Source organism: Fopius arisanus, unplaced genomic scaffold, assembly GCF_000806365.1.
Source record: "Fopius arisanus strain USDA-PBARC FA_bdor unplaced genomic scaffold, ASM80636v1 scaffold00112, whole genome shotgun sequence".
Taxonomy (NCBI): Eukaryota; Metazoa; Arthropoda; class Insecta; order Hymenoptera; family Braconidae; genus Fopius; species Fopius arisanus.
Genome location: NW_011887851.1, coordinates 151,844 through 165,304, shown reverse-complemented (window position 1 = coordinate 165,304; position 13,461 = coordinate 151,844). Strand labels below are relative to the sequence as shown.

The window sequence follows — 13,461 nt, the reverse complement described above, 5'->3', positions numbered from 1 at the left end:
AAAAGAGAATGATGAAAATATCACTCGTGCTGACCACAGCTGCTGATCAGTACCACAAAGTATTGATGTTTCACAAATTTCAAGTCTCATGGTCTTGAGTGTTTAGAAAAAAAAAACTAATAGAAGAATGGAGCAACTAGTGGAGAACGTAACGTCAGTTTTGGAGTCACTATCTTCGAATTCAACGACATTACACTCAACAACACTGATTAATCATGCAATTACGATGGGACCTAGAGCAGCCAAACAGTGGATGCGTTACAGCAATCAGACTGTCGCTGATAAGGTCCCCGAGGACATGCTGAGTTTGATTGATCCACATTGGTATCAATTCCCACCGATGGATCCACTCTGGCACAAATTACTCGGTCTCGTGATGATTGTCATTGGAATACTCGGGTGGTCCGGTAATGGTGTTGTTGTTTATATTTTCTTATTCACACCCTCCCTGAGAACACCCTCCAATCTTCTCGTTATCAATCTGGCGTTCTCGGATTTTCTCATGATGATTATACAGTCACCACCTATGGTCATCAATTGTTGGTACGAGACGTGGATGCTAGGTGAGTAAAAACTTCTATTCTAAATTCAAAATTTTTCTCAAAATTCACATCTCTAATTTTAATTATCACCTACCCAGTAATTAATTATAATTCCACAAGTATATAATAAAAAACTTAATACTTCCCGCAAATAAGTAATTATTTCTCATCAACAATTCCTTTTTTTTCGCTCCAGAATTCTTAATTCCTGAAATTCTTCATCAAGATATTGTTTCTAAAATGATTAAAGGTCCCCTGATGTGCGATATTTATGCAATGGTGGGTTCGCTGTGCGGTGGTGCCTCAATCTGGACAATGACAGCAATCGCCTACGACCGTTACAACGTCATCGTCAAGGGAATGTCAGGCACACCACTGACAATAACCAGAGCTCTAATCCAGATCCTCATCATCTGGTTATTCGCCCTGCTGTGGACAATATTACCAATGTTAGGATGGAACAGATACGTACCAGAGGGTAACATGACAGCATGTGGAACAGATTATCTCACCAAGGATTGGATATCCAGGTCTTACATCCTGGTTTACAGTGTCTTCGTGTACTACACTCCATTATTCACGATAATCTACAGCTACTGGTTCATCGTATCGGCAGTGGCAGCTCACGAAAAAGCCATGAGAGAGCAGGCGAAGAAGATGAATGTCGCATCCCTGAGGAGTGGTGAACAGGACGCAACGAGTGCTGAAGCTAAACTAGCTAAAGTCGCTCTCACCACCATCTCCTTGTGGTTCATGGCCTGGACACCTTATCTCGTTATTAATTACACTGGTATCTTCGAAACAGCAACGATCAGTCCATTATTCACTATTTGGGGCTCGTTATTCGCTAAAACTAATGCATGTTACAATCCAATTGTTTATGGGATCAGTCATCCTAAGTACAGGGCTGCTCTCCAGCAGAAGCTACCCTGGTTTGTCTGTGGTGCCACTGATAAACCAGCATCTGCAGGAGGTGATACTGCTTCTCAGACAACAACTGCTGGGGGAAAACCCTGAGGAAATGATCATCCTGCGGACTTTCAAGATTTTTAATTTGTCGAATCTAGATACTTTGTTAATTATTTCTTATTTATGCAGACGTGCTTTGTATTCTGGGGATATTGTCATGAATTTTGAAAATGTCATCGGATTATTTATTTTCGTTCATCGAGAGAACGTGAGGTTTTATGGAAAGGGCTGTGTTTGTTTCAGAAAATTTATTCAAAAATACGAAATTTGAGATTAATCATCAACGGAAGAAAGAACATTTTTACTTCAATACTGATTCTTGAATATTTTGTTCATTAGTTGCTCTTTACGAGAGTAATTTGAAACACTCGGTTTATTTATAATAATAATTCATAATTATTTAAATATATTTAAGCGAAAGGGATGGAGGAATTAATTTCACTTTCATGAATGGAATTCAGAGCAGACTTCGACGTTTTGAATAAAAATCATTGAAGAAAACACGAGACGAGATGAGTTTTAATTATGTAGGTAATCTATAATTATAATCTATAATCACAAGAAGTTTATATGAAAGAAAAGAAAAAACTTCGTGGCTATCGCTTGGGTATTATGTGAACTTGATGATCATTTTTTTCGAGGCAAGTATTTTCGGGAAGTAATATTATTATTATAAGCATCATTAACATTATTATTATTAATTAACTAATTGAATTGTCTGTCTCTTCATTGCACTGACGCTAACTTGCAAGTTTGTCGCAAAAATTATACGAAGTTTCCGCTAATAATCCAAAAACTTTTCTTTCATGCAAATAATATGAAGTGAGTAAACGCATTTCATGTATAAACCGATAGTGGCATGCACAGGCTACCGGCACCACCTGTTCCTCCATTAATAATTGGGAATCCCCTATTTCATGGATTATCAATTCATGAGTCATATGGATCGCAGGTAAGTAGACGTATTTTTCACGATTCACAAAATAAGGGCAAACATTTGATCGCGGAGAGAGCTGAATAGATAACTATGTCCTTAAATAACCGATGAAGGATCGTAATGAGATTATTGAATTATAACAACAACTCTATAATACTAAAAATTCAGTTACACCCCACGAAAATCTTTTTCCTCAATTTTCCCATAATATAATATAAATAATTAATCATTTCCCTATAATATCATATGACTTGTACAAAAATTCCAAGGCCGTTTGAAAAATTTTGAAGAATTTGATACTACTACAATAATCTTTATTACAAACTGATAAAATTATAAAAAACAAATAACTCACAATAGTTCAAAATCTTATAATATAACTTGCATCGAAAAATTAATCTTTGATAAGTAAAACATTCTTATGCTTTACAGGTTGACCCATTGAACTCGTTATTGACTATTTATGAATACATCAGCTTCAGCAGTTGAAGAATCTCTTCCTTTTGACTTTTCATGAATCCAACTACTCTAAATCAAATATGGATGGAATGTTTCAATATGTCGTATAATATCATCCCTGTATGCGAGAGAGCACGGGGAATCCTCATCCAAACACGTGGGGCATTCAAAATACCCGCGAAAATGTACATTCCACACGTGATCCTCAATTCTCATTCTATCAGCTTCACTCTTCTCACAACTACTGCAATTATATTTATCTTCCTCATAAATATATTCATTCTCCCAATCGATTCCAAAGAATTTTTGATCAGAGACTAGAATGTGATAATCCCCTGCCATCATTTGAAGACTCTTCACTGGTGATTCCTCTACTGTAAGGCCTTCATTGACGTCTTCAGGTTCGTCACCTGGTGATGAGTGATTACTAACTTTGCTCAGAAATTCTTCACGATCATTGATCTGTGAGGACTCATGGCAGATCTCATTTACACAAGCCAAAGCTAGATTTTCCCTGATTTTTGACCTGAGTTCTGCAATTTTCAAGGCTGATGAATCCCCCGTTTCTTCCAGTACGATCTCCTGGTCTTTAACAGCCTCCGCAGTCTCCAATTTATCCTGTTTGAAAACCCCTATCTCTTTGAACACTTCAGAAAGATTGGCAATTATGTTCTTGAATGATTTGGACTGTTTCTCCAGCTCCTGCACACGTGTAGCCAGGTTTTTCTTCTCCAGAGCTGAAGTCTCTTCCAGTTTCAATTGTTGTTTGGTGGTTTGTTCCAGTTCAACATTGAGAAGATTAAACTCCATCTGAGATATCATTTTGTCTTCGAGCTTTTCTTCCAGCTCAATGATTCTCAGCTCTGCCATTTTCAGCTTCTCTGCTAACTTGTTATCAGACTCTGAAGAAATTTCATTTTTCAATCTGGCATTCTCGATTGATAATATCGAAATCTCTTCCTCCATTCTGGCTTTCATTTGAATCACTTGAGATTCTGCTGATTTTTTTGCTTCCAGTGCGTTATCAGCATTTGTCGTTGCTTCATCCAGCGCTTTATGCAGTTGGTCTATCATCTCTGCGTCAACTTTCACCTGCCACTGCTGCAATTCTTTCTCTTTCTCAAACATCTCCTCGATTTCACTTCGAATTCTGTGAAGTTGAGTGACTGTTGCTTCGGATTTTGATAATCGCATTCGAAGACTCAATAACTCTGTCTCCCAGGATTCCATCTCAGAGTTGTTTGACCCATCCAGTTTTCGACGTTTCGGTGATGGTTCGTGAACTCCAGGAGACGATCTAGAGGTCAAGGTCGGTGGATGGTCAATAGCTTTTTTATTCATCTGAAAATGTAATTTTACATATTTTTAATTGAGAGACAAGGGCTAACCTGTACGGGTGATTCAATGAATTTTTTTGAATGAAATTTCGTACTAACGTTTAAATTCTGCCTCGGAGGAATCGACAGGTGAGAAATTATATGTGCGATGATTTTCGATGGGTTTTGATTAGTCAATTAGTCAAAGAAATATTTTATTCTTTTTTGATAGGACTTGGATAACGATAATTAAAAGAAAATTTGAAGAATTCGCCAACATGTACCCCCTCCTCGTGTCATAAGCCCACGCATGCGTACGACAGGATATACCCCAAAAATTTGAAAATCACTTACAGCTATTTCCAACAATTCCATAATAATTTTGACAATCCAAATGATCTATTCACTACATTTAATTTACTGGACCTTTTACTCTTCTCAGTAATTTATTCATTTTAAAAATCCGCACATTGTGAAAAACCTAACGAAATTCATCGCAGAAATCGTGAAGTAGTCTAATATTGCAATATTGTGCAAGAGAAGAAAAAATGAAGTGAATACATGAGTAACAAAATATAATCATTAATGTTTTCTATACAAGAAAAGTGAACAAAAAATATTATGATTCTCAGGAGTCATTGTTCTTTAGAAATTTCTCCGAAACGTCTAATGAAATCGATCGTAAAAGAATTTTCCTAAACTAAATTAAAGCTTATGAAAAAAACAACCAAAAAATAGACACAAGATTATGAAAGTCATTGAATAATAATTCTATAATTAAATAATTATAAAACCCAAAAACAAGATATTTTTCCACGTCAATCAGATCTAGGGTTTCCTTAAATGAATAGAAATTTTCAAAAAAAGCATTTTAAACGAGCTGATACTAATCGAAAGACTCCTTGAGCTCTCTAAAATATGCAATGTTCAACTCCAATATGTTTCAGGAGCCTCGACCTTCCTTTATAGCATCTTGGACGAAGAACGCAATGAGGACAACGAAATGTTTCTCCATAATGTACACTCCAGACATGATCCTCAATCAATCGTTCCGATCGAAAGCGACGAGAGCATTTACTGCAGATCCACAAGCTTTTCCCATGACGAGTGAACTCCTCATTCCAATTCAGTTTAAAGAATTTCGAGCTTGTGGCAAAGATAGTCCATTTCTGTCCAGAATGCCCTTGTGAGTCATCTGCCTGCCCTCGCTCTTCTATTCTCTGGGAATCCCGATCGGGAAGGATGTCCTCACGATCTGGTGACGACCTTGAACAATTTTCATCACTTCCTTCTGATACTTGACGATTCACCTCATGACGTTCACCTGATAATTTCTCGTTTTCCTTCTGCAGAGTCTTCACATTTTCTTCAAGTTTCTCGACGTTCTCAAGAAGTCTCAGGACTTTATCACCAGCTATCAGTAGTTGTTCCTCAAGCTTATCCACACGTTCTACTCTTGCTTCCCAACTTCTCCTTTCTTCGTAAAATAATGTATCTGTCATTTGCAGATTCTCTTGGATTTGCGATTCTGCTGATGAACTGAAGGAGCCTGAGGTGATCATTGATGGTGTTATCTCAATAAATTGTTGCTGAATAATCCTTTTCAATTCGGCGAGTTGTACTTCAGCTGCTGATCTAGCATCATGTTCCTCTCGTGTCTTTGCCATTGATCTCTTGAGATCTACCTCCAATTGTGCTATTGTTTTTTTATTTAAATCCAATTGTTTCTCTACTTCATGCTCTTCTTCTGCTAATATTTTTTCATTCAATTTGCGTCGTGCAATGCCAATATCTCCGATTTTATGTGAGTTACTGCGAATTGTTTCAGCTTTTACTGAATCTTTGGGTGAATAATTTATCGTCGATGATTTCAAGGTGACATGTCTCCGGAAGTTTCCAAGTCCTACACTTTTATTCATCTGTAAAATTCAGGATCAATTTGCTAATTAACACATGTAACATGTGTTAATTGGATATTATAAATATCATGTGCCAAAATACTCGAAGAATATATAAAATAAGGAATAATTTGGAAGGCCATGGCGTGTGGTAAATTAAAAATTATTTAATTAAATGTAGGAAGAATAGACGATCCGGTACATTTAACAATCATTAACAATAATTAACAATCATTTTCCTTCCGATGATTTCGAGTCGTTGATAAAAATTGTTTTTCCACTCATCCTTATTTCAAGAACTCCTAACCTCTATCTTTCCCACAAAAACGAATATCTTCTTCAAAATCTTGAATACTTACTCTGAGATTCTTTCTTTGAAACACAGACAAGCTCTTGTCAAATACCAAGTTTGAAAGAATGTGGGAATTTATTCGAATATCAACGTACTCCTATTCAGGACTCATATTTCATGGATCGAAATAAAATTCCTTGTTTATTTTCGCTTGGTTAAGGCGAGACGAGTAAACACCTTGGAATGTTGCCCCAAAAAAATTTCTCTCCGTGTTTCAATCTATTTCAGCCGAATTGTTTATAATCATAAAAACATTCATTAGTTCATTGCCTCTTTCTTTATTGAAATGCGAATATATTTGTGTCTCATTATAATTATTATTGTACATTGGCTTTCCATACAAGACACCTGACATTTGATTCTTATTCAATATTGTTACATCGAAAAAATGAACATCAATTTTATTCCTCGTACGTTTGGCATTAGATAAATTGGATTCATCAATTCATAATTATATGAAAATCCTCTTTTTGTTTTTTTTTGTTTTGCAGATTCGTAGATCCACTGGTGATTGGTATTGATCGATTAATCAATTTTCTTATTTTATGTGAACATTGAAATTTTCGGTTTTATATCAATATGAAACCAGAAAAATCTTCCACTCGTGCAAATAGCAATCGGATTGAATAATTATTTACATAATTATCAATATTTCTCCATGCATATCGAGTTTGTGTCTTTTTTTCATTGGGTACATCCTCTACCCAATGAAGACGAACACCATCACGTGTTTTTGTTCAATCCTCTCAATTTACCTTACGACGACCTGTTCAATTACCCTGTAATGAAATGGAACAATCAATTGTTCTGATATCAATATCAAACTTATGCTCATTATTTTTAATGAAACTTGGCGAATCATGTTTCTTCGTATAAATTTATTACTTTATGAATTCAAAATACATCTCGCAAGGCACCTTTTAGGAATCATAGCGTTCATTCTCATGCTGTCTGTGACAGATATTCAAGTACAACTTAAAAAGCTCATTAATGAAGAAATAAAAGATTTTTTAAACATATGGTGAGCTATTCACTACATGAATGCGTAAAAAAGTTGATAAAGCTCTTGGGGATTTGAGTAAAAACAAAGTAAATGGTAGAACTACATAAAATTCATAAAATACTCGAAAAGGTGTAATATACACTCAATCTTCGCGCATATACTGAGATCTTAACACCTCGAGGTAACATAATTACTTCATAATTAATGTTACATCAATGTTATAATCATCAATCATCAGTTATTTTGGTCATCAATTGTTTAATCACGTGAAATTACTCTCGCTGATTAAAAAAAAGGATAAAGCCATTCCATATTACTCTTAAAACATTGAAACGATCGTGACAAAGGCGCAGCGAAGAGAGTTCAAGCTAAAATAAATGCGCGACAACCAAAAAAAAATGTGTGTCAAAGCTAACAGATGATGACCAACCCCTTCATACCCAAATCAATGTGCCGATTCATTCGTTTTTGAAGGTATTGAGCTCAGGATGTTTCTTCTCCATGTGACGGACAGCACTGTCTCGCCACAGAAGAGGAAAATGTGGATTACAGTGGCAACACAGAAATGATCCTTCATAGTGTGTATTCCACACATGATCCCTCATTCGCTCTCGCTTTGAGCACCTGAACATACATTTCTTGCAGAAAAATCCGTGGAGAGGTCGATGACTGAACTCCTGATCCCAATCGATCTCATGGTACCGGTGACTCGATGTTTTAACGAAGTAATTCTTCCTTCCGTGTATTCGAATTCCATCTGATGAGAGTTCGCGATCTGGTGTGCCATTCGATTTATAATGCGAGTTATCTCTTGATTTTTCAGCATCAGCATTTGGTTCAGGGTCATCATTATTGGGATGTACCACATCTGCTCCATTCGATAAATGAACCCCAGAGGAATTGACATGAACTGTATCTTGGGCTGATTCGTATTCATCTGTGGGCAAATCTTTCAAATCATCTTCAAGAGTTGTATCCAGAGGATCATATTCTTCTGATGCTCTTGACAAAGTCCTTCGTCGTCGGACTCCTCCAACACCTTGAGACTTTATCTTTGATGAATTATTCTTTTTCGGCACGGAGTGACGTCTTGACTTGGGTTTCCTTGATTCCTGATTGGAAGGAGTCTTATTCTTGTTGATGGAAGACGTCACCTCCGAGGGTTCCGACACTTTTCTGAAGCTGCTCTTTCGAGAGGTGGTGATTGCTTTCTGAGTCTTGCTCTTCAGCATGTTCACTGGTTTCGGCGATTTTCCGTCATCATTGGGACTTTCTTGTGCAGCAGAAGTTTCTGTTTTGGAATTATGAGTCTTGCCTTCAGTCTCGTAAACTCTCGCCTTCGATGATAATCGTTGGACTACAACCTTGAGGACTCTCCCCCGAGGTGTACCAGAATTTGATCCTTCCCGAGATTCTGAATCGTCGTGTAGTATTCCATTAATCTTCATTAGATTGCTCTCTTCAGCATCGTCTACCTCGTAAGTGCCGTTGCTCTTTGATAGGATCGAAGTATGAGTAGAATTTGATTGAATCCTTTCCTCTTTCAATCTAGTATTTTCAATCAGCAATTCGGCAATTTGTTCCTCCAACGCAGTTTGAACTCGAAAAAGTTCAGCTTCAGCTGCTGCTTGGGCATCACGAGCTTCCTGAACCCTCAGCACCGCACTCTCCAAATCCCCACGTAGATGCTCCACCGTTTCCTTTTCCAACTGAATCTGCATCCCCAGAATATTCTTCTCCTTCTCACACAGCTCTTCAATTTGTTTTCGAATGGTGCGTTGTTGCATAGCAGCCGCTTCAGTGTGAGATAATCTATTGCGAAGAACTTTTATTTCGTTCTTGTATCTTAATTCCATTTGATTTTGGCTTCTTGTGTCATGCATTGTAAAATTGACACTCGAGGTCGACATGTCGAGTCGCTGACGTTTTGAGGATCTGTTAATATTCGCAGATGATGATCTGCAATTGCGAGTGCTGTCCGCGTTCATCTGGAAATGATGATTACTTTGTTCTTTTTTTTGCAATGAAGGAAAGGAAAAATGTAGGAAGGGTATCAATCAAATGTGCCCATTGCAATTGATGTGTCGATATGTCCAGCCTCGATTTGTACACATCCACTTAATTATGCTCCTAAAAATTTTCATGGATTCCCTGAATTCATTTTATACTCTTAATTCGAAAAATAGGGTGTCCATTTTATCTGTGCCTCAACACTCACCGATTTGTTTAGAGGATCTGTTCTTTTCGCGGCATAATCGTGGAGTTGAAATTAATTTATCAATAATCTAATAAATCATTTATCAATAGGACTTGAACTATCGACAGGGACTTGAAACTTTTGAAAACAATTTTTGGAACACCCGTTACATGAAATTCAGATCTAAAGATGAAAGGACCCACAAAATGGAGTAAAACTCAAATTTCAAAATTCGAAGACAATCTGGGACTTGTCCATAATGTAAAAATATTTAGTCTACAAAATATCAAAATTGGGACCTGCAGAATATCGAAGTCGCTATGAGCAATCAATATTTTCCAAAATATTCGATCAATTTTGAACATTTGGCAAAATATCAGTCGAACTTCAGAAGCGGCTCCAAAAATAAAACCTCTAGGACTAAAAAATAATCATGCAATAAAAACAATCGACAGTCTATTGTACTCGACAATGAATGAATGACACGCAGTAGATCCCGGTAAACAGAACTGAATGCGTCATCAGAGATTGTCTATTAATTTTTTGGAGATATAATGAAGGATCCTGACGAGGAGAATAAATAACCCAACCGTAAGACAATGACCGATCATTCACAAGTGACGGATCCTTATTATTTATTTATTTTATTTATTATAAATAAATAGGCGAGAGCAGGCGGCTTCTGGATGACAATCCTTAACCTGTATGATATTGGTGGTACTTACATTGAAGATATCCCTCAAGTGTATGGCTGTTTAAACAGATAACTTCGCAGGCGTAATCCTGAGTGGATCACTGATCGAAATAATGATAAAATACTGGTAATAGTATAATGGTTTTTATGAGTAAGATAAAATAAAATACGAGTTTTAGTCACAGCGTCCAGTTGGAATGCGTGTCTCGCGAATTCGAGAGCCACTGCGCAGCCTTTATGGAGTACGACATGGCGCTCCAATTGAATTGAGAAATGGCAGCACCATGCACCACCCCTTCGTCACCCTGTTTGTCGCCCTTTCAATTTTAATATAGGATATTTCGTAACAAGTGCGGAATAGTATATTTCGTGACAAGTGCGGAAAAGTGATCTTTGGCGGGAGGTTTACCGCACGAGCCGAAGGTGAAGGTATAATACCCTCATGCCATAAACGACTTTCTACACTTGTTACGGAATATGCTGTTTTTTCGCAATGTGCGGGAAAGTTACTTTTCGGCACTTCGTGATGAAAAATCATTTTCATCAGGATTTCGTGAGTTTGAGATGTAGCATCCAGTGAGAGGTGAAGGGGAAAATTTTATTATGATGAACATATTAATAGTAATTAATTTAATAGTTACTTTTGTAATTTTTTATTGAGAAAAATATCTGCCTGGACCAGATATATCAGGTTTTAAATTTCAATTCTTTCTGAAAAATGTTGTCAATAGTAGTAATCAGGCAGGATGTCACATCGTACTCTCAATAATTATTCATTAATTTATTCCTCAAGGCGATAAATTATTGAAATAATTTAACGTGATCCATCGAGTGTGGCTGCAATCCAATCGACATAAGATGAGACACGAGTGAAGACAGATGGGGCACCATTACCACACGGGGCTGCACCCCAGGAGACGATGCCAACTTGTTCCGCCTTGCCATCCACATCGAACTGCATGAGTGCACCACCGGAGTCTCCAGAGCAGGGACTTCTGTCACCACCTACTGGTCCAGTGCAGATTTGGGTGTCAAAAATTTGTGTCTCAGGGAAAACTAATTGAAAGGTTGCCAAGCAGGTGTCCAAATCGAGAACGGAGACTTCAACTGCCTGAAGTTTCGATGGATACTCAGGGGTCATATTAGTGGAGATGGAACCCCATCCGGAGATAATCACATCGCCGGTGTGCTGCTTCCCAGACTTCGGAAGGCCGATCGGTTGGATGTGATCGGTATAATTAAAAGGAGATTTCAATTTCAAAAGGCCAATGTCGTGCTGACTCGCACCTCTACAACAATCGCAAATTAAAGTTCAAATTACTGAAACGTAAAAAAATAAAATCCATCGGTTAACCACCAGCATGAGTGAATTAGGTTTCTAATTTCCTCGGCACCGATTCCGTTGATTGCATTCGAATATTGTGAGTAATTGCACATGGACGTCGCCACCAGATTATCATATACTCATACTTAAGGTCGACAAGATTTAATATGATTTTTCTTTACCCTGGATAGCTCTCGTAGACCACCCTCCGGTCGACCAGTCGCTCCTGCTGTCCGGGTTCAATATTTGTGAGGTCGTGTTTACCAGCCACCACCTGGAGGCTTCCGATCTTGGGGATTTCGGTGATGCAGTGACCGGCGGTCAAAATCCAGCTGGGGTCGATGATGGAGCCACCACACATATGGCGATATCTAATGAGAGGAGGGAATCCCCATTGGACAGATACCTGGTAAGGGTATTTGTGGGGGAGTGCCGTAACGCCATTCGTGATACGTGATTTGGTGGCGAAACCTAGGAATAATTTGAATGGTCAAATAATTATTGGGTCTAGTTTCTGGTTGTGAGTGACAATTTGAAACATTCACTGATAATTTTATTTCATTTTACAACTAGAAGTCCTTGAAAATTCTTTATGTCACTGTAAAATCAATTTGTGCGAGAAATTTATTTGCGATTTCTAATCGCCATTTCACTCTCCTTAATTTATGAATTAAATTATAGTAAATATTGTGTAGTTTTGAGAACTTACCTTTGGCAACTAAAAATGCAACAATCAAATACTGGAATAACATTTTGAAAGTATCTGACGAATGATTGTACTCAACGATCAATATATACCACCATTATATCAGTTTCCAGTGATAAGAAAATGGGTCATTCCTAAATTTAATCTACAAGATCAAATCAATGGATTCTATCGTTATTCGCGATGCCATCAAGATCCAGTTAACAAGTCGTAATGAAATTATACTATTCGAAATTATTCGGGCGGAATGATATTTATCGAAGATAATATAGAATTAATAAAACTGATTTCGGAATTTCCCGAGTCAAAGATTTTTATCGGAGATAATCATCACCGCATAAGACTCTTCAAGAATTGACAAATGTATAGTAGCTAAGAGTGATTAATTGACATAAAGTGACTCACTAATAAACAAGCATTTCGAGTGTAAGAGATCGTCCAAGCGATGGGAAAATCCCAAATTTATCAATACTAGAAATTGCACGAACCCAAAAATATATTTGACAAGTCGTTTATTGCATTTCTGCGTGAGAATTAATGTCGGCGCTTAGAAGATAGATTAAATGCACAAATGGCGATTTCACAAAAGCAGAACCCATATTTCGATACAGCTGAGGTCTCCAGCAAGAAATTATATTGCAAAAGAACGTGGCCGCAGGTAAAACGCAACGATATATTCCAAGTCTTGCAATATATTTATCAAAGTGATCTTGAGATCGTTGAATACCATTTTGTCAATGGCATTTTTGTGATTCAATGAACGAGTCGTAATGAAATTATACTATTCGAAATTATTTTCGCTCAACGATATGTATTTCAGATAATATAGAATTAAATAGAAGCGATTGCGGATTTTCTTTATCCAAGGATTTTCATCGGGGATAATATGCACATGATACTTTTCAAGAATTCACAAATGTTTCGTGGCTAAGAGTGATCAATTGATATAAATTAATTTACTCACCAATAAACAACCATGTTAAATTTTGGAGATCATGCAAAAATATCTTTCCAAGTCGCGCATTGCATTCCTCCGTAAAAATTGGTGTTGGCACTTAGAAGGT

The 13,461-nt window shown here is 37.2% G+C and overlaps 4 protein-coding genes across 6 annotated transcripts; 1 reads left to right on the top strand and 3 right to left on the bottom strand.

Moving 5' to 3' along the window:
* Nucleotides 1-37: 37 nt before the first annotated feature.
* LOC105271531 (rhodopsin) lies at nt 38-2,017 on the top strand. The gene is made up of 2 exons (XM_011313121.1): nt 38-563; nt 793-2,017. The coding sequence occupies exons 1-2, from the start codon at nt 128-130 to the stop codon at nt 1,557-1,559; spliced, it is 1,203 nt and encodes a 400-aa protein (XP_011311423.1). The 5' UTR covers nt 38-127; the 3' UTR covers nt 1,560-2,017.
* Nucleotides 2,018-2,782: 765 nt separating this feature from the next.
* LOC105271529 (myosin-6-like) lies at nt 2,783-4,819 on the bottom strand. Its single transcript, XM_011313119.1, has 2 exons — nt 4,344-4,819; nt 2,783-4,248 (listed from the first exon to the last, which is right to left on the bottom strand). The coding sequence occupies exon 2, from the start codon at nt 4,246-4,248 to the stop codon at nt 2,977-2,979; it is 1,272 nt and encodes a 423-aa protein (XP_011311421.1). The 5' UTR covers nt 4,344-4,819; the 3' UTR covers nt 2,783-2,976.
* Nucleotides 4,820-5,718: 899 nt separating this feature from the next.
* LOC105271530 (uncharacterized) lies at nt 5,719-10,585 on the bottom strand. Of its 3 annotated transcripts, XR_892659.1 has the most exons (4): nt 10,399-10,585; nt 7,917-9,464; nt 6,481-7,252; nt 5,719-6,142 (listed from the first exon to the last, which is right to left on the bottom strand). XR_892659.1 is itself a non-coding variant. In XM_011313120.1 (2 exons), the coding sequence occupies exon 2, from the start codon at nt 9,462-9,464 to the stop codon at nt 7,935-7,937; it is 1,530 nt and encodes a 509-aa protein (XP_011311422.1). In that variant the 5' UTR covers nt 10,399-10,585; the 3' UTR covers nt 6,286-7,934. The 3 variants fall into 3 exon arrangements, 1 of the variants encoding a protein (XP_011311422.1); XR_892658.1 differs by having other exon boundaries at nt 6,481-9,464; XM_011313120.1 differs by lacking the exon at nt 5,719-6,142 and having other exon boundaries at nt 6,286-9,464.
* A 407-nt stretch (nt 10,586-10,992) lies between these two features.
* LOC105271528 (trypsin-1) lies at nt 10,993-12,648 on the bottom strand. Its single transcript, XM_011313117.1, has 3 exons — nt 12,401-12,648; nt 11,874-12,162; nt 10,993-11,656 (listed from the first exon to the last, which is right to left on the bottom strand). The coding sequence occupies exons 1-3, from the start codon at nt 12,441-12,443 to the stop codon at nt 11,182-11,184; spliced, it is 807 nt and encodes a 268-aa protein (XP_011311419.1). The 5' UTR covers nt 12,444-12,648; the 3' UTR covers nt 10,993-11,181.
* Nucleotides 12,649-13,461: the final 813 nt, after the last annotated feature.